The sequence below is a fragment of the Lissotriton vulgaris genome, chromosome 2_1 (genome assembly GCF_964263255.1).
Source record: "Lissotriton vulgaris chromosome 2_1, aLisVul1.2, whole genome shotgun sequence".
Classification (NCBI taxonomy): domain Eukaryota; kingdom Metazoa; phylum Chordata; class Amphibia; order Caudata; family Salamandridae; genus Lissotriton; species Lissotriton vulgaris.
Genome location: NC_141687.1, coordinates 511,980,574 through 512,003,206, shown reverse-complemented (window position 1 = coordinate 512,003,206; position 22,633 = coordinate 511,980,574). Strand labels below are relative to the sequence as shown.

At 43.5% G+C, this 22,633-nt stretch overlaps 1 protein-coding gene across 1 annotated transcript in view; it reads right to left on the bottom strand.

Annotated features, from left to right (window-relative positions):
* Nucleotides 1-5,033: 5,033 nt before the first annotated feature.
* HSPE1 (heat shock protein family E (Hsp10) member 1) overlaps nt 5,034-22,633 on the bottom strand; it is a 46,918-nt gene continuing 29,318 nt past the window's right edge. Inside the window, exons 3-4 of the mRNA XM_086955426.1 lie at nt 5,426-5,515; nt 5,034-5,333 (exon numbers count right to left, since the gene is read on the bottom strand). Of these exons, the coding sequence (XP_086811552.1) occupies nt 5,283-5,333; nt 5,426-5,515 (141 nt within the window). The 3' untranslated portion in view covers nt 5,034-5,282. The remainder of the gene's footprint in view (nt 5,334-5,425; nt 5,516-22,633) is intronic.

The window sequence follows — 22,633 nt, the reverse complement described above, 5'->3', positions numbered from 1 at the left end:
GTTTTCATGCTCTGTTAACTATTGCATTTTTAAAAAAAGTCTGCATTATAAAAATATATATATGAAAAACAAATTTGAAAAAAATGTCTACAGACATGTTCTGTTCATTTGAAATAATAACAAAACGTGTTCTATTAACAACATATGTAGGTTATGCCATTATTTATGGACACTGGGAAGGAACCTTATGGCATGGAATCTCAGCTTACACTTAAACGATTTATTTATTTTATTTATTTATTTATTTGCTTGTATAGCGCAGGATTCGACCCCCGAAGGGGTATCTCCGCGCTTGTGTTCTTCCAGAGAGCCAGGCCAAAATCATGAAAGATGCAAAACTACGCTGTCAGAAACAGGTGTGTCTTTAAAGACTTCCTGAAGGCTTGGAGATTAGTATTTTGCCTAAGGGTGAAGGGCAACGTATTCCACAGAGTGGGACCCTTGTAGGACAATGCTCGACCGCCCTGCTTTACCCTCTTGACACGTGGGACCTGGAGCAGCAGTTGGTTACTAGAACGTAAGGAACGACAAGGTTTATAAAGATTGAATTTTTCTACCAAATATTTGGGACCTTAACCAAACAGGCATTTATGGATTATGCAGCAAACTTTAAACTTGACCTGCTGGCGAATGGGTAGCCAGTGGTGTTTGTCCAGAAGGGGGCGTGAGGAGGGGGGGGGGGCCTGGCTGGAGCATTAAGAACCAGTCTGGCCGCGGTATTCTGGGCCACCTGCAGTCTGCTAAGCTGTTCTTCATTGGCAGATATAAGAAGCCCGTTTTAGTAATCGAGTCTGCTAACCACAAGCGTCTGGACCAGCGTTTTCCTATAGTTGTCGGCCAGAAACGGGAATACGCGCCTCAGGAGTCCGATGACCCTAAAACAGGATCCAGTTACCTGATTTATGTGCACCTTTAGTAGCAACGACTGGTCAAGCCGTACCCCTAAGTTTTTCACTACCTGCTTAAGGGCAGGGAGCTGGTCCTTAATCCAGTGGCCACCATTCAGGTGACCACAGGAGAGGGGCCTCCCCAAAAAGCATGACCTCCGTTTTGCCCATGTTACATTGTAGGCAATTGGAGGCCATCCAATTGGACACTGCTCTCATACCTGCGGCAAATGCGAGTCTGGTTGCCGGTGTAAGAGTCTGTAAAGGAAACAAAAGCCGAGTATCATCAGCATATGATACTGGAGTGAACCCATATTCTCTCACAAGGTCAGCCACATTAAAGAGTTTGGGGCTTAAGCGTGAGCCTTGAGGGATCCCCTTGGTGAGCTCCCTAGAGATGGAATGATGGGAACCCAATCGAACACTTTTTGAGCGGCCAGAGAGAAAACTCTCAAGCCAGGACAGAGCCAAACTGCCTATGCCCACCTTCTGCAAACGACCGAGAAGTAGATCATGTGATATTGTGTCGAAGGCAGCGGACAAATCCAACAGCACCAGAATCATCGAGCCTCCTCTATCCTGTGCCATCCTGATGTTAAATCGGTCACGGAGAGGAGGGCTGATTCGGTGCTGTGATTAGGTCTGAACCCAGATTGCGAGTGGTCCAGACCTCCCACTGCCTCGATGAAATTAGACAGGTGGGTGTTCACATGCTTCTCGGTGATCTTACTTAAAGAAGGCAGAAGGGAGATGGGGCGGAGATTGGAAAGGTCTGACCATGGTAGGGCTGCGTTCTTCCGAATAGGGATCACCATTGCTTTTCCCCCATTCCTGAGGTACTTGCCCTTCCTTGAGGGAAAGATTGATCACAGTTTGAAAACCAGGTAATAGCAAATTACCTAGAGAAGCAATCATTTTCGCAGGCAGAGTCCGTAGGGGATCCTGTTTTAATTTGACTAAACAAAGAGGTGACATCAGATGGACTGACTTCTGGAAACGAAGTGAGTAGGGTTCTTTTATACATGGATGACAGAGGGGGAACTAATGGCATTGCTCCTGAGATTCGCGGCCTTTGTGATTTTTTCATAGATGAATTCTATTTTATTCTCGAAAAACAAGGAGATATCATCACACAGAGCTTGGGAAAAGTCATCAGGGCTCTCGCAGGCCACAGGTTTTACAAAGGACTGTACGATCTTGTAAAGTTCTCTGGAAGAGTTGCCAGCTTCAGCCAGCTGTAAGGCGAGACGGGCTTTGTTGAACTTGATTAGGCCAGACTCTACATTATCTATATCTAAGATGGTAGGTTCCTTCCATACCCTCTGTAGCTCATCCGGTGTTACTTTATGCCACTATCTACGCCATACGGCAGGGAGGAGTTTTTGGTGAGGCATGTCAAGGCCAAGAAGAGCGAATTCGACCAAATAATGGTCTGACCAACACACTTGAGTCGCTAACCGACTTAATTTTAGGACAATTAGAGAAGATAGGTCCAGGGTATGTCCGCCTATATGCGTAGGGCCACTGTTCTGTATTTCTAGCCCTAGCATAGAGAGGTCGGATAACAGGGATACCGTATCTGGATGCTGATCGACTTGGGTGTTGAAGTCTCCAAGAAGAATAAAATCTTCCTTGGCTTTCAAGTGTGGAGCCAGTAATTCCATTAAGGACAGTGAAAAACCTGCACTCTGCCCCGGGGGGCGGTAAACTAGTGCTCCTTTCCAATGAATCTTTGAAGTGGGGCTGATCTTAAAGATCATAATCTCCATCATAGAACTTCTTTGTTCAAGTAAGGAGACCTTCAGATCCTCTTTATAGACCACAGCAATACCGCCTCCAGTTTTAATTGGGCGGTCAAGTTTAAGAATCTTATATCCCATAAGGAGCCCTAGCATAGTGGCAGGAAGAGTATGGGGCTTCAACCAAGTTTCCGTAAGGAAGCAAATGTCTGGTTTTACAGTGTTTACCAAGTCCCAGAATTCAAGGTGGTGTTTAGGTAGGGAGGGAATGTTAAAGCTTTTTAACCCAAAAGGTGCTAGTTTCCCCAGTATTGCTACCAGTGATAGGAAGGGTAAGGGATGCCTGAAAGCGACAGCGAATGCAAGAAAAAGGGCCTTCAAGACACGGCCAAGAGCCTTGAGCACAACTTACCAAAGGTGCAGGCTGCAGATTTTTTAGTGACTGGGCCGAGTACTGGATAACATGTTTCCCATTGGAATCCGAATCCCTTAGGGTAAAGGCCATAGCCCCTAGCCCCGTCCTGTCACGGACAGGCGCAGACTGGCTTCTCTTCGGCTTGTCTTAGGCGCGTCCTGAGGCGCACCACAGCGCGCGACCGCTGCGCGCTCGGAATATTGGCAGGGCAAAATAGCTTTTTCTGAGGGAAGACTAGAACGCTCACCGCTAATGCAAGCGGAAGTGTCTGGCTCTTACCTGTTCGCCCTCCGCTCAACGGCTCCAATTGCCGAGTCGGACCAGGGCAGGCAGGCTGTACTATCGAGCGCAGACTTCCCTGTGCATGGATGGGCTCCTGTTACCCTTTGTGGCACCAGGAGGGCGGCGTGAGAAGCGTGAAAATTAATAAAACTGAGTGACAAGAGATTTAAAATTTATAATTGCAGCGAGATTTTTAAAATATATATTTTCTGACTTCAGGCAACCAAACGCATCAGTTCCTAAGTGTCTAGCACTCGAGAACAGCTTGCTGGCGTCAAGCGTGTCGGGGAGACTGCCACAGTCCTCTCTGCCACAGTCCTCCCTACCGCGGTCAGCCGGCAGTTCCTTGCTGTCTAAATAGCCCTTCCTGAGGGAAGACTAGAACGCTCACCGCTAATGCAAGCGGAAGTGTCTGGCTCTTACCCGTCTGCCCTCCGCTCAACAGCTCTAATTGCCGAGTCGGACCAGGGCGGGCAGGCTGCAATATCGAGCGTAGACTTCCCTGTGCATGGCTGGGCCCCTGTTACCCTTTGTGGCACCAGGAGGGCGGCGTGAGAAGCGTGAAAATTTATAAAACTGAGTGACAAGAGATTTAAAATTTACAATTGCAGCGAGATTTTTAAAATATATATTTCCTGACTTCAGGCAACCAAACGCATCAGTGAATAAGTGTCTAGCATTCGAGAACAACTTGCTGGCGTCAAGCGGGTCAGGGAGACTCGGCCACCGCCCTCTCTACCGCGGTCAGCAGGCAGTTCCTTGCTGTCTAAATAGCCCTTCCTGAGGGAAGACTAGAACGCTCACCGCTAATCCAAGCACATTCTCAGCACTGCTAGATTATTCATAGATCTCTTTTCCTTCTCTTCCACGTCTGGATTTCCTTTCTTCGATCAGCATACCCAACATATGAAACACATTTGAGATATATTGAATACAACTTTCACAATTGAGTGGCTTTACCTCAGAATTGGCTCCATGCCTAGCTTCACATTTTAGACTTCCATTTAACCCCTTCCATGCTGGTGACGAACCCCAGCCGTCATGCACTACGGTGCTCGTGTGCTGATGACGGCTGGGGTTCGTCATGGCCCGCCCGTGTTCGTCCGGCGGCCGCACACGGGAAAAATCGCGGCCGCACGGAAGGGGTTAAAGTATTTCCAACACCACTGGAAGTTCTTTTTACAGATATTGACATTACTGCTTTTTCAGAAAGAGATGCTATCAAGAGGTTAGGACAAGAAATGTATGTAATTTAACTAAACTGTCTGTTAATCTACAGCCAGCCCGAAGGTGCAGAGAGAGAGAGAGTGCACAATCCTCCAGAAAGACAGTATGTGGCACAGAACGTATGTGGAGAAAGATACAGCAGAAACCAGCAAACAAAATAATTCACTACAGGCATGGATGCCGACCAAGAAAAACAGCTACAAAGGCATGGAGTAGAATAATCTACCATCTGCTTGGAGGAGATATGAAATTTACATATTTTAAAGAAGAATTTAAAAAATCCAGAATAAGCAGCAAAAAATGATTCAAGCCAATTCAAAACCTTGCAGCACATGAGAATAGTTCAACAGATTGAAAAGCACCAGCATGGACACAAGTTACTGGAAATTGTTTTAACAAACAAAAATGTCCAATGTCAAATCACGGTGTATCTATACAGACACCACAGTTTAAGTTTTTAATTGACTCAGTCACTACAACAGATTGCATAAATGTGTTACATATTTATTGTTCTTGTCAAACAGATACCAAAAAGCACTGGTTTGTTTGACCAATCACAGCTATTTAAACACACATAATTTCAGCAGTCTGATGTTACCAACAATGATTTTTTTCCAAGAGCATTACGTGCTTATTAAACATGAAAAAATTGACATTATTATATACAAGAAATAACTATTTTAATAACATTCTGGAATGCACATCTTCATAGCTGCGGCAGTCCCATCGACATCACTCAGTGTATTTCCCAAGAATATCGGAGTCTCGAAATAGGAAATATTCCTGTAAAGGAAGATTCAGAAATCAGTTTTTCCAGGAAAACGTACACATTTAGTATTTTAAAAAAAAGGAGTAAAAAAGTAACATGCACAAACCTTGTCATCCAATACAACTTTGGTGCCTCCATATTCTGGCAGCAGAATCTTGTCACCGACTTTAACACTTACTGGTTGCATTTCCCCGCTCTAGATTGAATACAAGATTAACAATTAGCATTATGGTCCGTGCAAGAACCAAACATTTAACAAAACACATCAGACTTGCATACTGATGGTGAATAGCAATAAGAAAATTGGCAGTGTATATTTTCGTACAGCAAAACTCTTTTACCAATCCCCATCAATCCGATCAGTCGAGATAATAGTGGAAATGTCCCTAATATATCACTGAAGATTACAATGCCAGTTCAGTGATTCAATTCTACCATCATGGTTTTGCAAACGTCATCAGCGTTATTTTATGGTTCTGAGTCTGCGGATGTCCCTGAATGTTTTTACTCATTAATGCCTTCTCCATGCTCAATTTTACTTGGCTCACTGTTTACCAACACTAGACAGGTTTAACCCATCTATCCAGTTGTATAGAGAAAATAACTACGGTCAGGGTCACTGTATTTAGCAGATCCCGCAGCTGCTTCAAGAGCTGTGTAATTATGCCACTAATGAATATGACATAATGCGGTACATTTTAAAATGTAAAAAGTGTTCCTAGCACAACTGGTAAAGGGTTACTAAAAACAATGATTTTGAAATACAAGAGCTGTATCCACTTTTTAGAGAAAAGCAGTCCCTTACCTCGTGACTGCTTTTTCCAGTGACTAAGAGGCGAATATTTCAGGGGACTTGGCTTTCAAGATATACAAGTGCACATAGTGTTGTGTTGCTCCAACTCTAGTATTCACCAACTTACATTATTCTGCATGTTGGCAACCATCCTGAAATATGGACACAGTCTCAAAGAGAAGAGATTCTGCAATCGTCTATGCCTGGCTGGTGTTAGAGTTGCTGCAAAATGTTGCTAAAGGCTGTTCTGGATAGACTTACCCGAGGAGCCGAGTGAATGCTTCTGCAAAACGGCACAAGACCAGAGATTTGGTTCCTGTGACTAGACTTATCTAACAGCAGCTCCAAAACAGAAGTAATTAGAATGGAGGCCTAGGTGAGAGTGCCAGTCATAGTGCAGTCAGACATTTTAGCGATAGGAAGCAGAATGCAGATAAATCCCTGGACTGGAAGGCGGCGCAGCGCAACGGCAGAGACAATGACCCAGGGAGCTGCACACACAGGAAATACAGTAAGGGCTGAGGTCCCTGCCCGTGCACACGGGACAGGAAATCCATTTGGTGTTCGCACCAGAGGGATTTCCCTTTTTTTGGCCTCAGGAGTTGGGTGGGGGGGGAGAGGGGAGAAGAGCTCCCCCAGAAGCCAGAGACATTTTTTTCCCCTGAATGTAATGACGATTGGCGCGCATGGTGTGTTAACGTCATTACATGGACAGTGAAATTTCACTTTCACTGCTTCGGTGCAATTGTGCATATCTCCTGTGCACTGAAGCATACGGAAGAGGTATCACTGGAAAGGAGACAATCTCCCCTTTCCAATGGTACTTTTCCATAGTGAATCAATGCTTGGGGATCACCGCAGGAAGATTATCCCAAAGCAGGAACCCACTCTACTAGCCACCAGGGGGAGCAGCTTTTTGGGCAAGGGTTATTGGGGCATAATTTTTGGGGAAAAAAAACAAACATTCTCACATTTCTGTGAGGGAAATTTGTGGGATGACTGGGCAGGCACAAATTTACTAGCACTTCCCCAAGGTCTCCTGAGAAAAGATTACCTCGTTTGTGCGGGTGGGCCAAATGCCCGCGACAGGGAAGGGACCAAAACCTATTGTGGAGATATCAAAATGATCTATTACAAAAAGACCTGCTTTTGCAAGGGGAGCACCTGCATTTTCAGTCCTGCGCTTATCAGCCATCTATGGAAACATATCAAACCCAGACATTTCTGAAACCTAGACATGCGGAGGAGTTAGGGAGGTGTGGCTTGTGTGGATTCCCCAAAGCTTTCTTACCCAGAATACCCTGTAAAGATGTAACGTTGTATAAAAACACTTTCTATGCATTTCTGTTACGTAAACTACAGTAATGTGCAGGGTTCCACAAAATTCCTACTACCCAGCGTTCCCCACTTGTCTTGTGTGCCTGGCCCTAGTGCCCACGTCAGGAATGGATCACACCAGGGTCAACAATAGTCCTCATGCAAGGAACACCATTGGCTCTTGTGTGATCCACTCTTGTCATGAGCTCTAGGCCCAGGCACACAAGTGGGGGAACTCTGGGTGGTAGAAGTATGTGGATCCCTGCTTAATCCTGTACTTCACGTCAGAGAAATGTAAGGAAAATTTGTGTTTTTATTCAAAGTTTCACCTTTGCAGGGTATTCTGGGTAAGAACACAGATTGGTGGGGGGGAATCCACACAAATAACATCCCCTGGATGTATTTTCAGAAATGTCTGCGCTTTATAGGTTTCCCTACATGGTTGCCAACCCCAGGAATACTTGGGACACCTACCACAGTTACCATCACAATATGTTTTAAGCAAGTTCCTGCCACAGACTCTTGGCCCACCCATACAAGCGAGGTACCATTTTCATTGGGAGACTTCGGGGCGCATAGGTTGGACAAAATTTGTGTCAGCCTGCAGCCTGGTGATTCGACAACTTTCCCCACACAGAAATGTGAGGAAAATGCGATTTTAGCTACATTTGAGGTTTGCAGGAGATTAGAAAACATTGGGGGATCCACACACCACCACTCTTGACTTATCTGGGTGTCTAGTTTTCAGAAATGTCTGTTTGATAGGTTTCCCAAGATGGCCGCCGATCTCAAGACCAAAAATGCAGGTGTCCCATATGCAAAACGAGGCAATTTTATCAATCAACTTGACGTCACTACAATTCTTTTTGGGCCTTCCCTGTCATGGCACTTGGCCCAACCACACAAGTGAGAAACCATTTTTCTCGAGAAACTTAGGGGAACGTAGGGTGAAGTAGTGTGGCTCACTGGTTAGAGGCGGCAGACCCGAGAACAGAGGACGGCCCGGGACCAGGGTTCGATTCCCGGCGCGGCAGGTTTCTGGACCAGGGTCAGCGGACTCGATAATTCTCTCGCCTCGGTGCCCACTCTGATCAGCGATCACACTAGGCAACTCTGGGCATTAGCTTGCCTCATCTTCACTAACGGCCCCACCAGACCGCCGGGGATGCCTGGTCTCACCCTGGAGATACCCATTAAGGAACCATCTCTCAGGGAAGCCAGGAAGGGTTTCGCAGCGGTCGAAGCGCCTTGGGACCCTATGGTTAAGTAGTGCGCTATATAAATGCCAATACATACATACAACGTCGGGTGCTAGGAAATTTGTGGTTCCATGCAGATGCCAGGACTTACTCACAGAAATACAAGGAAAATGTGTTTTAAGGCAAAATTTGAGTTCTGTACAAGTTTCTGGGTAAAAAAAAAAAAAACAACCCTGGTGAGAGCCACGCAAGTCACCCCATCCATGATTTTCCCCAAGTGTCTAGTTTTTAGGTCTCGGCTATAACGCGCTTTCCGCGTTCTCGCCAGAGAACTATTGTCGGCGTCTCAGCAGTCTGAGACGCCGAAGTGAGACAAGACCTGGCCGCGCGCAGCGTTTCCCCATAGGATAACGTTGTGCGCGCGGCCAGGTCTCGTCTCCACAGCTTTGCAGGGCAGACAGGATCGCGTTGCGCGCCTCTCTGGAATGCAGGGAGAGTCTGCAGAGGGGCGCGCGGCGCTGATAAAAGCTTCGCGTCTATGGTGGGCATCTGCTGCGCACGTGTACGTCAAGAGGCTCTTCTCCCGTGCATTCATTGAATACTTTAGAACCAACGGGAAATCTTTGGTCACTTCCACATTTCTGCTCGTTTTTTACAGACCGGCGTACTCGGAACAACGCCATTTGTGCACAGAAAGTAAAAACTGCACTTGAAACCGCAATTCATGCCAATGTTTACCACCGATTTTATATGAACTGGTTTAGGAGTTGTGTGGCATGTGCTGTAAACGGCTTTTCACTAACCGCAGCTTTGATGTGGTTTGTTTGATAAATGTCTGTTGTTGAACCGCATCGTTAAAATTGCCTTCCGCACCCCGAATAAGCAGCAGCCGTTCGCCTTTGAACAGTCAACGCTGCAAATATATACACCCTATTTCTCCAGAAGCTTTTTTTTTTTTAACAGTTCCTTGCAACTTAGTTGGGCTGTGCAGCTGCGCTTTCAGAATGCTGAATCTTCAAAACCCCGCAGGGGGAAGGATGGTTTTCTAAAAAAAAAAAAAAAACATTTGCAGGTGCCTAATTTCACAATGATTACCGAAGGCATTCCAAAGCCATGGGCAGGGTAAAGATAGGGAGATAAGATTAAAGCACAGGGGAGGAGGTGCGAGCCCATGAAATGGTAGGTGCGCTCAATTATAATGCCAAAATCTGCTCTCACATATTAGCGCAATATTTGGGAATTGTACATGCCCGGCATATACGAGTGGAAACTGAATTTCGAGGGGGTTACATGGAATTCGCGGTGGCATGCTGTCCGCTCCAGAACGGAGGTGCAGAAATCAGTTCCGTGCTCAACTTCCGGTTTCCCATTGGCGTCCTACCTTTGCCTCAGGAAGGACTGCCATACACTGCTGACAGCTGGCGCACCTGCCTGTTGATGAACACGTGAGCATCATGTGGACCGGCGATTAGGGATTCTTTCTTTAGATTATAAAATCATGAGGTGTATACCACTTTCCCTTTTGCCAGGGAGGGATACTATCTGACTATCGAGTATTAAATATTGTGCTACTAAAATATAGCCAGACTGTTGACTATCAAAATATTGTAGGAGCGGAGATAAGATAATCTACATATATCAATATATACTGATTGAGTTAGAGAGATGTGGTCTGCAGCCAATAGAATTTGGGTAAAACCTTCATTTCAGAGGAGTCCTGAATTAACCAAAAAATTATAACAGATGGTCAAAATCAAGTCCAACATGTATACGAATGCACAAACTATAGGTCTGAGGCTTTGTAAGCTTATGTATAGGTTCGAGCCATCCTGACCACGTCAATTGTATGCAGGTAAGATGCATTTAATGGTGCGTCCCATTGTTCCAAAAGCCGACTCTAGTAGTAACTGTGTGGAAAAACACGTGGAGTTAACTGAAAAAAATCAGAATTTCACAATCTTGATTAAGGTCTCAGCTATGAGATCTTAGGAAAGCATGTTAACCTTCATGACTATTTCGGACCCTCATTAAAAATATTTCTCTTAGCTGGTCTCCAGGAGTGCGCACATTTAGGGCTTGCTTTGGAGAAGGGGTGTAAGAAGGTTTGTCAAAAATGGTGCATCAATCATTTCCACCTCTAGCTTTAGAACTGTCCTATGTGGAGTTGCCTACCCGACTAGCGCCCATCTGGTCAGGACACCTCTGACTCCACCACGGGAACAGTTGCGGCTTAATATTCACTTGGCAATTATTTCAAGACTGCTACCATTTTTGGTGGAATACTCAGTGTGCAATACCACAATGCCAGATGCGGCGTACTTTCACAGAAAGATGCATATTGCATCAGTAATACGCTGGATACCTCTGAGCAGGTCATGAAGACAATAAATGCAGGTACTGAAGATGTACCTCCCATTTGACACTGCATTTCTTTTGCTCCCAGGGGTCGTAAAATTGCATCATTTAACATCAGCATTGGCAGATATTCTGTCAGATTGTTTCCTAACAATGTGGCCCCTCTCCTGGCTACAACAGACCCTTTGAGGTAAAACAATCACTAGCGTTGAGGAGAAATGAAATTATGATGGAGTAACCACTATTTGTAATTCACGGGGAAACAACTGCTGTACTAGAAGATGGGAATTCCTCTACTAAAACTCTGCATCACCCTAACAACTGGGAATGGCTGGTTCATATTATGCCGGTTAAACTATTATGCCATGAATGTCAGTAAAAAAATCCAAGAATTTCTAAACAACAATAAGATCCAAAGGCAGAAATAGAGCCTGTGTGATAATTAATATAATAATGGCACTACTAAAGAAAGGCCAGTATAGCAAATTCATCGTGCATCATTTGATAGACTAGATTTCCAGTGCATATCTGAGCCTCACCGGCAAAGTTGCAAATCATATGGTTTCGTGTTCTCTGGCTACCCTGATGTCAATATAAGTGCCCCCGTATCAGTCTGAGTGTGTGCACATTTACAGCATGACAGCATAAACTGTTAGACCGAGGTGGTGTTTGACAGCATGTTTTTTTGCCCTATAACATGTATTGTTATTTACTCCATTATTATTCCCAGGGAGTATCTGACTGACAGCGTTCACTGTTGCGAACACAGAGATTCAGTAAACCTCCATTTTTATCCCACAGGGAGTAACTCACACCATGCATTGTTACCCCCAGGAGTAACTCTCAGAATACAATGTCATTTATTTAAGATTTAAAACAATAAATAAATAATGAGCAATGCCAATAGCTCTACCTTTAATGCTGCAGAGACCACTGCATTGTAAATGCTTGTTTAAAAATTTAGACGTTTGGGAGGTTTCCCTAAAGCTAGGGCCCAAAATACACAGCTAGCTAAACACTGCAAAAAAAAAAAAAAAGTCAGTTTTTAGTGGAAAAATGTAAGGTATCCATGTTGTGTTTCGGGTCGGTTTTTGTTGTTGTGGTCACTAGGCCTACCCACACAAGTGAGGGACCATTTTATCAGAAGACTAAGGTAATACTGTGTAGAAGGTAGTTTGTGACTCCCCACAGATCCTAGAAATTTCCATCCCAGCAATGTGAAGAAAACGTGTTTTTAGTCAAGTTTGCAAGGGATTCTAGGCAAGAAAAGTTGGTGGGAGGACCACAAGTCATGCACCCTGGATTCTCCTAGGTTTCTAGTTTTTTAAAAACGTACAGGTTTGCTAGCCCAAAATCCACAGGTAGGCCCAAAAAAAAAAAAAAAAAAAAGTCAGTTTTCAGTGGAAAACTTATGTATCTAGAGTTTTGGGGCCTTTCCTGTCATGGGTACTAGCCCTGACCACACGAGGTACCATTTTTATCAGGAGACTTGGGGAACATACAATTGGTAATATCTATTCTATTTCTCTGCATACGTGCCTTCCAAAAGTAAGTCAGTATGTAAGAAAGACGCCATTTTGAGAAACTTCCTCAAATTCACATGCTACTCTGGGTACCCACAAATTTGGGGTTATGCAAATGAACACTGCTTCAAAACTGTATCTTGTGCCCATTTTGGATAAACATAGGTTTCATTTTTAATTCTTTATATTTTTTCTATATGAATTGCACTACACCCGGTACAAAATAAAAAATAAAAACACAGCAAGGCGGCTTAGCAGCGAGAGGGTTAAAGTACTGGCAGAAAAGGAGCAGAATGAACAAGCACAAAAACCTACGAGTATGTTACCATGATAGATTTATAGATACTTCACTTGTATCAAAATGTAAATAAGAGTAGGGAGAAGCTTATGCACTTAGCTGTCCGAATGAAGAATGGCTGCATGAAATTGGTCTACATTCAGCCACCTTACACTGGTTCTACTAGTCTCTAAATAACAGATCTCAATCAGTGCAGAGGTCTCCTTTTACATCAAGTCCCAAAGACCTGCATTGCGGAGTCCCGCAGGGCTCTTTGAGCCCTACAATGTTCAATATATATATTTGACACCACTAGCTAATATTGTGGGGGAAAAAAAGATTTGAAGTCATCCCTTAAACCAACACTGACCGAATTGCACTGGCCAAAAACCCACACATCCAAAGAGCCAGAGCAGGTGGAAGATCCTTCTCACATTGAAGCAAAGACCTGGAACGAGCTACTGGCAGACATCAGACACGCCCCCTCCATGAACACCTTCAGGAAGACCCTCAAGACCTGGCTCTTCGGCTAAACAGATCTGCGAACCCCTCCCCCGCCTCCAAAGCACCTTGAAACCCTCACGGGTGAACTTATTTCTATTGATAAGTGAGGTGAAATAAGGAACAGTTTGGCGGAGTGCTTGTCGGAGGTAGCAGAATGGTTGCATGCTCAATGGCTGAAACAAAACGTGACAAATCTGAAGTTTTATTGTTTGGAGGTATTGAAAAACTTTGGAATGAACTATGATGGCCAGCTAAATTGGGCCTGGCACCTACACCCAAAAAGGTGGCAAAAAAATTGGGTTTTCTTACTGATAACACATAGTCCTTACCAGAACAAGTAACCAGGGTTCGAGGGATCAGTTTCAGACTATTACACATTATCAGGAAACCATTCCGATGGATCCAATTAGCTTGGAGAAGAAATATAATCCAACCTTAAATTCCGAGTAGGATTGACTATGACAATGCATTATATGTTGACAAGGCTGATTATTTGTTCTCAAGCCTCCCAGCTGTTCAAAACACAGCTTTCAGACGAATTTGTAATAAAGACACACAGTTCAGCATCACCTTGCCTTGGCCAGCTTCATTCGTTACGAGTCCACAAACTAGCCATTTTTAAGCTATTATGATAAAAAAAAAAAACGCACAGTGCACTTCATGGAATGACCCCATGATGTTACTAAACAAAGTCAACTTCTATCAACTCAACCGGAATCTTAGATCAGTCACCAAGGCATTGATAGCTTTGAATATATATATATATATATATATATATATATATATATATATATATATATATATATATATATATATATAACACTAACACCTTCGCTGCTGCGGTTATTCTGCCGCAGCGCTAAGGGGGCAGGGGGTGGGGGGGCTGCACTACGCGCACATGCTGGTGACAGAACCTCTCCGTCACCAGCCGCAGTTGAGCTGTGCTGATGACGGAGCGGTTCAGTCATGGCCCCGCCCGCTCAATAGAACGCCCAGCGCAGGCGCGGAATCCGCGCAGCGCAGGCGCGTCATGACGGAACCGCTCCGTCATCAGCACAGTGCCACCGCGGCTGATGATGGAGCGGTTCCGTCATCAGCACGGAAAGAGTTAACCTTTTAGTCTCCACCCATTGGAACAGGCTCCCTCAGGGGCTGCTTATTCAACTCAATTTTGTGGACATTCAAAACTTTTTTTCAGGACATTGCTGTATTCTTTTTATGTCTTTCAGATCTAGTAATTGACTGGATAGCACCACGATACCCCTTTGGAGAGGAGTTGTGCACTTTGTAAATTTTAAAATACAAATAGTTAGCCAGAAAGGGACAAAAATACGGTTGATGGCTAGGAATTGACTGGTCATATAGAATTTTTTCAATCCTAATTTTCTACTAACAAAAGATTGATAACAGGTCTGAACTTAACTGACAAAATGGTGAAGGATAAACCACCCAGAATAAAAAGATAATGCATTACACTTCTGCATCACGATAAAGAGAAAAGATTAAGGTGCTAGCTCTTAACCATCTTAGTTGATTTGATTGGTGTGGTGCTGCACTGGGATTTAAAACTGACAAGATCTCTATTGATAGGACTTTGCTGACAGCCAACTTGGGTAAAGTAGCTGATAGAGCGATGGTGACAGGCAGTGGAGGAGATCATAATAAAAATAATGGCAGAAATGTGTGACACTACCCTGTGACTACGGACTACAACACGGGCCCCTTCTGCTGAACAGAAAGATGGTGGAAAGGAGGGCCCGACTGAATAGAATAAGCTCTGCTGTCCAAGATTCACAAAGATGGCTGAGGTTCTTTAGGTGGAACTCTTGATAGCTGGATTCTCAATTCTCGGGAGCCTTAAGGATAGTCAATCTAATTCTCAGTTAAGAGAGCACATGGAGCCGATGCCTCAATAAAACCAGGGACGCCTGGTTTAGCTGAACCTTGGTTTGCGAAAGTGGATTGTGGATTGAGACAAGAGGCTATGAGATTCTGGTATAGTTATTTTACTGTTCTAGAAGTATTCTGTTGATGGGTTTGTTGGGTAGGGGTACTTTACAAGAAACATTTATGGAGGAAATGTTTTTTATTAAGGTCTATGGTAGAGCAGGTTGGATTATTACTTAAATATCAAGGAGACTGGTGCTTAACTGTGGCTATTAATCTCCTGATCACCCTCTATTGAGATTAGAATATAGATAGCCCTGGGATTCCCACAAAGAGTTTCACATGGATGCTCTTGAAAATACAATTCAAATCTGAAATTGCGTAAGAAATACAATCCTACTTGCAAATATATTGGGCTACAGTATTGAACCTGGCCATTGAATAGGGTTTACTGAGGGGTATAATACATGGATTTCACTTGGGAAAGCTAGCTGCATTGCATCAGCTCTTAGAAAGAAGTCAAAGAGCTGGAAAGTAGACTTGGGTAAAACAGAAACTAAGAATAGACACTTACAGGGAGGCGCAAGCCGGCTGACAGAAGCCGGCGATTGCTTATGATAGACTACATTTTTTCATATGTCTTACAGACACATTACACAGAGAAGAAAAATCTGCTAGTATTTTTGCATAAAAGGGGGTGGTGATGAACAGAGTGTCTGAATTAAGCAGACCACTCTTAGCCAGTCCAAAGATCAGGGCTTGATCCATCACCGTTATTTAGCTCACTGCACCATCCCAGCTCAGAACCTGGCTATATGCAAATCAGTCTGTCCCTGGCCCAGTGCATCAAGGGAACAGGGCAGACTAAACTACCAAGCTAATTCTTGACCAGAAAGGAGACGGGAACAAACTAATTTGGATCTAGCCCTAATCTCTTGACTGGGTGAGAGTATTCTGCTTAATTCAGAAACTCTGTCCATCACCACCCCTTGTTGTTAAATATTTGTCCACCCTAAGCGTGGAAGGGTATACTCAGATGTGAGTCCCTTGCTCATTGCACCATCAGGATTCAAGCAAGCCGGGCCGACGACGGCTGAAATGCCAGAAACTGGTCCCCGGATGCTTGTTTCCTTCCCAGTGTAAGAATTGGCTTGGTAGTTTGGTTTGCCCTGTTCCCATCATGCACTGGGACAAGAACAGACTAATTTGCATATAGCCAGGTTCTGAGCTGGGACGGTCCAGTGAGCTAAAAAACGGTGTTGGATCTAGCCCTGATCTCTTGACTGGGTGAGAGTATTCTGCTTAATTCAGAAACTCTGTCCATCACCACCCCTTGTTGTTAAATAGTATTTTTGCATAGCGTCTAAAATAAGACAAGTAGATTGCATATGGTAAATGATGTATGAAAGCAGTTGAAATAAGGGCATAAAAGACTCCTCCAATGATATGTATCTGAGATATATCCAGGATGGCTGTCTCCTACATGGGAAAGTGCTGAGAATTATTTAAGAGACCCATCCCTTTCACACTGGTCAGATGAAAACTTGCCTCTTTGGTGCCCCGCCCATGTAAAGAGAAGCTGCTAGAGGTCATTAAAGCCACAAACTGCAAGAAGACTAAAGAAATGGACAGTCCACCTGAAGTAGTATAACAAATATGCAGGTCTCCTGAGCCATAAACAACTAGAGGTCAACGAAGAGGGAGGAGGGACTTCGATAATCTTCAGTGAGGGAAGTACGGATAGTGGTTGTGACTAAGCCAGACAAGAACTTGAAACCATGCTTATCTGATTCCCCCACTCGCCCTTAAGCATAAACACAAAAATATTGAGCAAGGTATTGCCACTGTGGTTCAGGCACTGGCGTAACATGACCAGTAGGGTTTGTGCCTGGAAGCAATACCACGTTGAATCAGAGGACGTTGATCCATGTAAAACAATTTGTGGGATCAACAGACAGCGAGTTTGCATTGGCCTCCTTCACCCTGGAACTGGTATAGTGTGCTGGCTTATTGCTGAACTGTTACAACTTTAGTTCATAGACCAGGTTTTCTACACAATGTAACCATCCAGTGCATGTCTGCGGTGTGGTAAATTGGATGCAGGCTTTATACTTTTGGGATGGTGATGTCATGATGCAGAAATACCGTGAGGTGTTTGCAAGCTTATGTTTAATAGTCCGTTGAATAAGAATCGCAATTGGCTGGTTGAAGGAAGGTATCCCAGTGGTGAAAAACAGTTAGGGTATACAGCGGAATGGTCAGGTATTGAGGAACTGCACATTAAGAGTAAATATGGCTCAGTCTCTGAGGATCTAGTCACATTGATAGGACTGGTAAATTCCATGCCCACTTCACCCAATGATCTCCCAGCAGAGGCATGGCCAATTGTTTCGAATGGCAGTAACTAACAGCAGTACGGTAACTATTCTCAGACGGATGAAAAGGGAAGCAGATTGTGTGAAAGATTTACTTGACCCTTAAACTACACAAAGGTTAATATATCTATGGAGATTTTCCGTCTTGCTACATACAGCACTTCTATTCAATGGATACGATGTAACATGTTAATTTGCTATTTAGTGGAAAATAAATAAAATGTATACGTTAAGAAAGGAGACAAGAATTTCAGCAAGGTGGTGCGAGTATTCTAAAAGGTATCTACAATAGAAATCAAATTTGGTTGGAAATATTAATTCATCCATTGCAACAAACATTTTAATGCACAATCTTCATGTTTCTCTCAGAGCAGTAGTTATTTCAAAAAGGCACTCAAAATATATAATACTCCCAAATGTTTTGTGGGTTCATAAGCTTGAATCCTAAAATTGCCATTTAATGAATGTGTAAAGATTTCTTGCACAAAAGACATGTTCCAGAACACAGACTAAATTCAACACAGAGCTACAAGTGACACTAATTACAAAATAGAGGAGGGGTGCAGAATAAGTCACAACAGTTAATATTAATAAAATGGTAGATTTATAGAGCGCGCGGCTGCCCCAGCCAAGGGGCCTCCTGGCGCTAAAAGCATTGGACGGGCGACAGGCAGCAGAAAGAGCAAAGAGCAAAACAAGAACATACGAGACAGACAAAAATAAAGTGAAAGTAGCAGAAGGAGGCCTATAGTGAAGGGAAGAGGTGGGTCTTGATAGCCTTGCGAAAAGCCAGATAATTCTCCATAAAGAAGGTGAAAGCAGCAGAAGGAGACCTATAGTGAAGAGACGAGGTGGGTCTTGACAGCCTTACGAAAAGCCAGATAAGTATCCATACTCTGAATATGTAAGGGGAGAGAGTTCCAGAGTTTGGCTGCCAATGTGCGAAAGGAACGCCCACCAGCACGTACCCTCCTAACTTGGGGAACAGCAGCCAAGTGATGACCAATTGAGCGGAGTTGGCGGGTAGGGATATATGATGAAAGCAAGTTGGCCAAGTTGCCAGGAGAGGAAGAGTTTAGGATCTTGAAGGTAATACAGAGGGATTTAAACTCCACTCGTCCGGCCACCGGCAGTCAATGCAGCGGACAAATCGCCCTTGAGATGGAGCAAATTCTGGGAAGCCCAAGAGGCATTCTGGCAGCAGCGTTTTACTCCATCTGCAGTCACAGGATCTCCCTCTTACTATCCCCCAGGTAGAGTGAGCTGGCATAGTCTAGTCTCTACAAAACTGAGGTCTGGACGATCACCTGCCTGATGAATGGATCAGAAAAAAAAACCAGTGGTTTGAGCCCCCGTAATATAACAAAACACGTCGCTGCCACTTTCTGAGTTTTGAACTGAAAGCAGAGAGCCGAGTCGACCCAGACACTGAGGCGCTTCACCGCCTGTTTGGGGGCAGGAGCACAGCCCAGAGTGGGAGGCCACCAGCTTTTAAACCACAACTCTGGGTCTATCCCTACCAGCAAGACCTCAGACTTGCTGGCATTAGGCTAGAGGCAGTTGGCAACAATGGCTTCTATGCCTTACATAAGTTGTGCACCATTGCATGTTTTACATGTGGTAAACTGCTCCACACAAGAAGCTATCTACTTTATTAATGTAGGGATTTTAGTAAAGTTATACATGCTATCTTCTGGAAACTTCTGGGAGGTGATTTCACGTAGTAGGGCAATCATTGGAACAATGCAACTTTTCGGATTATAATTGAGCGTTTAAAATGTAGACTGGTACATAGCTGAGGCCGACTGGTTAATGCGGGCCTCCTTGAATGTAATATGAAAAGTCAGCCATCACTCCTCAGTTCACACTACTTTTATATTACAATCTTAGTTATATTTATGTGACCAGAGACTTCGTATTTAATTGTAATTTAACACCCTCATTAGAGAAACTAGTACCAGTCTCGCAAAAACACAACTGTATTGACTCTTTAATTTTGTGACCCAAGTGATCTAAAAAAATGCTTTTTAATCATTCGATTGGTACCGCCCAAATCATTGTTCTTTTTTTAAAATCTTTTTAGTGCCAAATTTTTCCCACTTTTACGTACATACAGGGCACGACAATGGGCTATACAGTACACATAGCAAGGCATATTAACAAAGAAAAATACAGTATTTTCAAATTACATAGATATCAAACAATATTAATGCATTCTATCCAGATCAATACAAACCATGTTAAACAAATAATTTAATTAAGCCTTTCAATCCATACTCTCTTCTTTCCAGCGAGTAATAGGGCCCCAAATCGGTCTACCAATTTTCCTTCCCTTTTTCCCTTTCCTTGCATAGATCTCAATCTCCAGATTATAAGTTGTCAGTAATTTAACCAGCCATTGATGAAATGTCGGTGGTTTAGGATCTAGTCATACCGATGCAATACAGAGTCTTAGTACCGACATAGCTAAAAATAAGAAATATTCCCCTCTATCCTTTGCCCTGGTGTTACTCTGCTGTTGTCCCTCCTCCTCTTTTTCCCCCAAAAGAATAGTTGAGGGAGTTAGAGTATCTATTCCTAACCCTCGGTTTATAAAGCCCTCAATGTCTTTTATAAGTAGCTGCAAATGAGGGCATTTTGCAAATATATGTGTTAAGTCTGCTTCTGAGCCCCCACATCTAAAGCAATTAGTTCCAGTTGTGCCGCCCCATTGGGCTATCTTAGCAGGCGTATAGTAGAGGTGATACAATGTTTTATAGTTTTGTGCCTGTAAAGGCGCTGAACATAACAATGTGTACCCCATTTCTAAAGATATATAAAAACTTTCCTCATTAATTTCCAAATTACGTTTCCACTTAGTTGCCCATTTCTCTATGTCATACTCTTTTGAGATCAATAACTCTGCATAAAATCTCTTAATGGTCCAATCCTCCCCTACTTTTATTACTTCCATAATTGCATTTTTATTAAACCCTGATGGACCACCTTTCTTACTATAGAGAAAACTCCTAATTTGTAAATACTTAAAAAAAATGTCTTTTTTTTCTAATGCAAACTTGATTTGTAGTTCAGAGAACTGGTAGACTCCTTGCTGCCCCAAGATGTCTCCCACCTTTCTAAGCCCTTTTCTTTCCCATTCTGCCAATATGGGCCCAGAAACAACTTCCGCAGATAGATTTGGGTTTCCTTTCAATCTCGTGTATGTGTTATACCGCCCCAGCCCGAATCTTTTAGTGAAAGCTTTCCACACGGTATGTGCTGCAGTGAGAGTCTTAAACCGTGTCCTTTTGTAGTAGCTGGGTTCAGTGTATTAAAAAAAATAATTCTGCTTCTGGCCCCAATAGCAAGCCATAAATTGCCAGTGATCCCAACTCGTCCCCCCCCCCCTTCGCCTTCTCCACCCTCCCACCAAGCCAACCATATTTTGTAAAGCTGCTGCCCAATAATAAAACCTTAAAACTAGCAGTGCCCACCCTCCCCTCTCTCTTGGTAATGTCATAAACCTGAGTGCTCTCCTGGTTTTTCCCTTTGCCCATATACATCTATTAATCATATTTTCTATCTTCTTAAATAGGTTGTTCTCAAATAATAAAGAAATTGCTCTGAAAAAATAAAGAAACTTAGGTAAAACCAGCATTTTTACCACGTTAGTTCATCCCACAATTGACAGGTGCAGGTTGTCTAATCTATCCAGATCCTTCCATACTTTATTTATTAAAGGAGCTATATTTGTTTCCACTAAATTATCCAAATCAGCCGATATAATCACTCCCAAATATGTTCCAGAAGTAGTAACTCTGCTATCTGCGCAGGGGGTATGCGATTTTTTAATTATCTGGGTCTTAGCAGTGTTAAGCTTATAACCCGAGATTTCTCCAAACCTCAGAGCTTCAATTTCCACTTGAGCAATAGCCTCAGTTGGAGCTGGTGTAATTACTGCAACATCATCGGCATACGCCAATATTTTACAATGCCCAATTCGTGTAGGTAATGATTTTATTAAAACGCTCATCTCTATTCTCCGGATTAGTGGGTCCATGTACATTGCAAATAACAATGGGGAACAGGGACACCCCTGCCTCGTACCTCCTTATCCCAAATTGCGTTGTAACCCCCGCAATCACACGCACCGAGGCCACGGGGTTTACATATAGCGCCTAGACTGCTTTGATAAACCCCTGTTTGACTCCTGATCTTTCCAGAGTATACCACAAGTAGTCCCAGGAGACCCGATCAAATGCCTTTTCTGCATCTAGTAACATGATCGCCATCGGGTCCCTTGAGATTGCTGCAGCATCAAACAGTGTTATCACTTTACGCGTATGATGGGTGGTGCCCCTTCCAGGTATGAAGCCGTGTTGATTTTTGCTCACCACCCTATCTATTATCTTAGCGTATCTTGTCGCTAATGCCTTGGAGAAGATTTTAGTGTCCGTATTCATCAACGTAATAGGCCTATATGACCCAGGTTCTTCTGCGGGTTTCCCTTTTTTTAATATTATAACTATTTCAGCACCTCCCCATATCTTAGGTATTGAATTACCGGCTTGCGCCTGCTGCATTGTCCTAAGCATGTCAATTTTTAGAGTATCCCAGAATATTTTATAAAACTATTGGGATCAGGTTCGGACCTGCAGCTTTTCCAGATGGGAGGTTTGATATAGCATTTTTTATTTCTTCCTCCTGAAAAATCTCTTCTAGACTGTCTGCCTCCTCTCCCGTAAATCTAGTTACCGGAATTTCCTGTAGGTATTCTCTAATTTTCCTGGCATCTCCCCTTATCGGCTCCTCATATAGCTTTACGTAAAAAGATCTAAAAACTTCCCTTATTTCCTCGGTCTCTGTGTGTATCCTACCAAAAGTGTCTTTAATCTCCCTTACAGTACCTAATGCTTCTTGTTGTCTTGTTCGAACTGCTAGAGTTCTTCCCACTGTTTCACTACACTCATGACATTTTTCTCTTTTAGTAATGTAGAGTTTTGCAGCCCTTCCGGCAATGTCTCCCTCAGCTTCACCTTTCGCTTTTAGTAGTTCCAAATACACATTTTCTAAAGGGGTTCCGCTCCTGATACACTCCTCTAGTT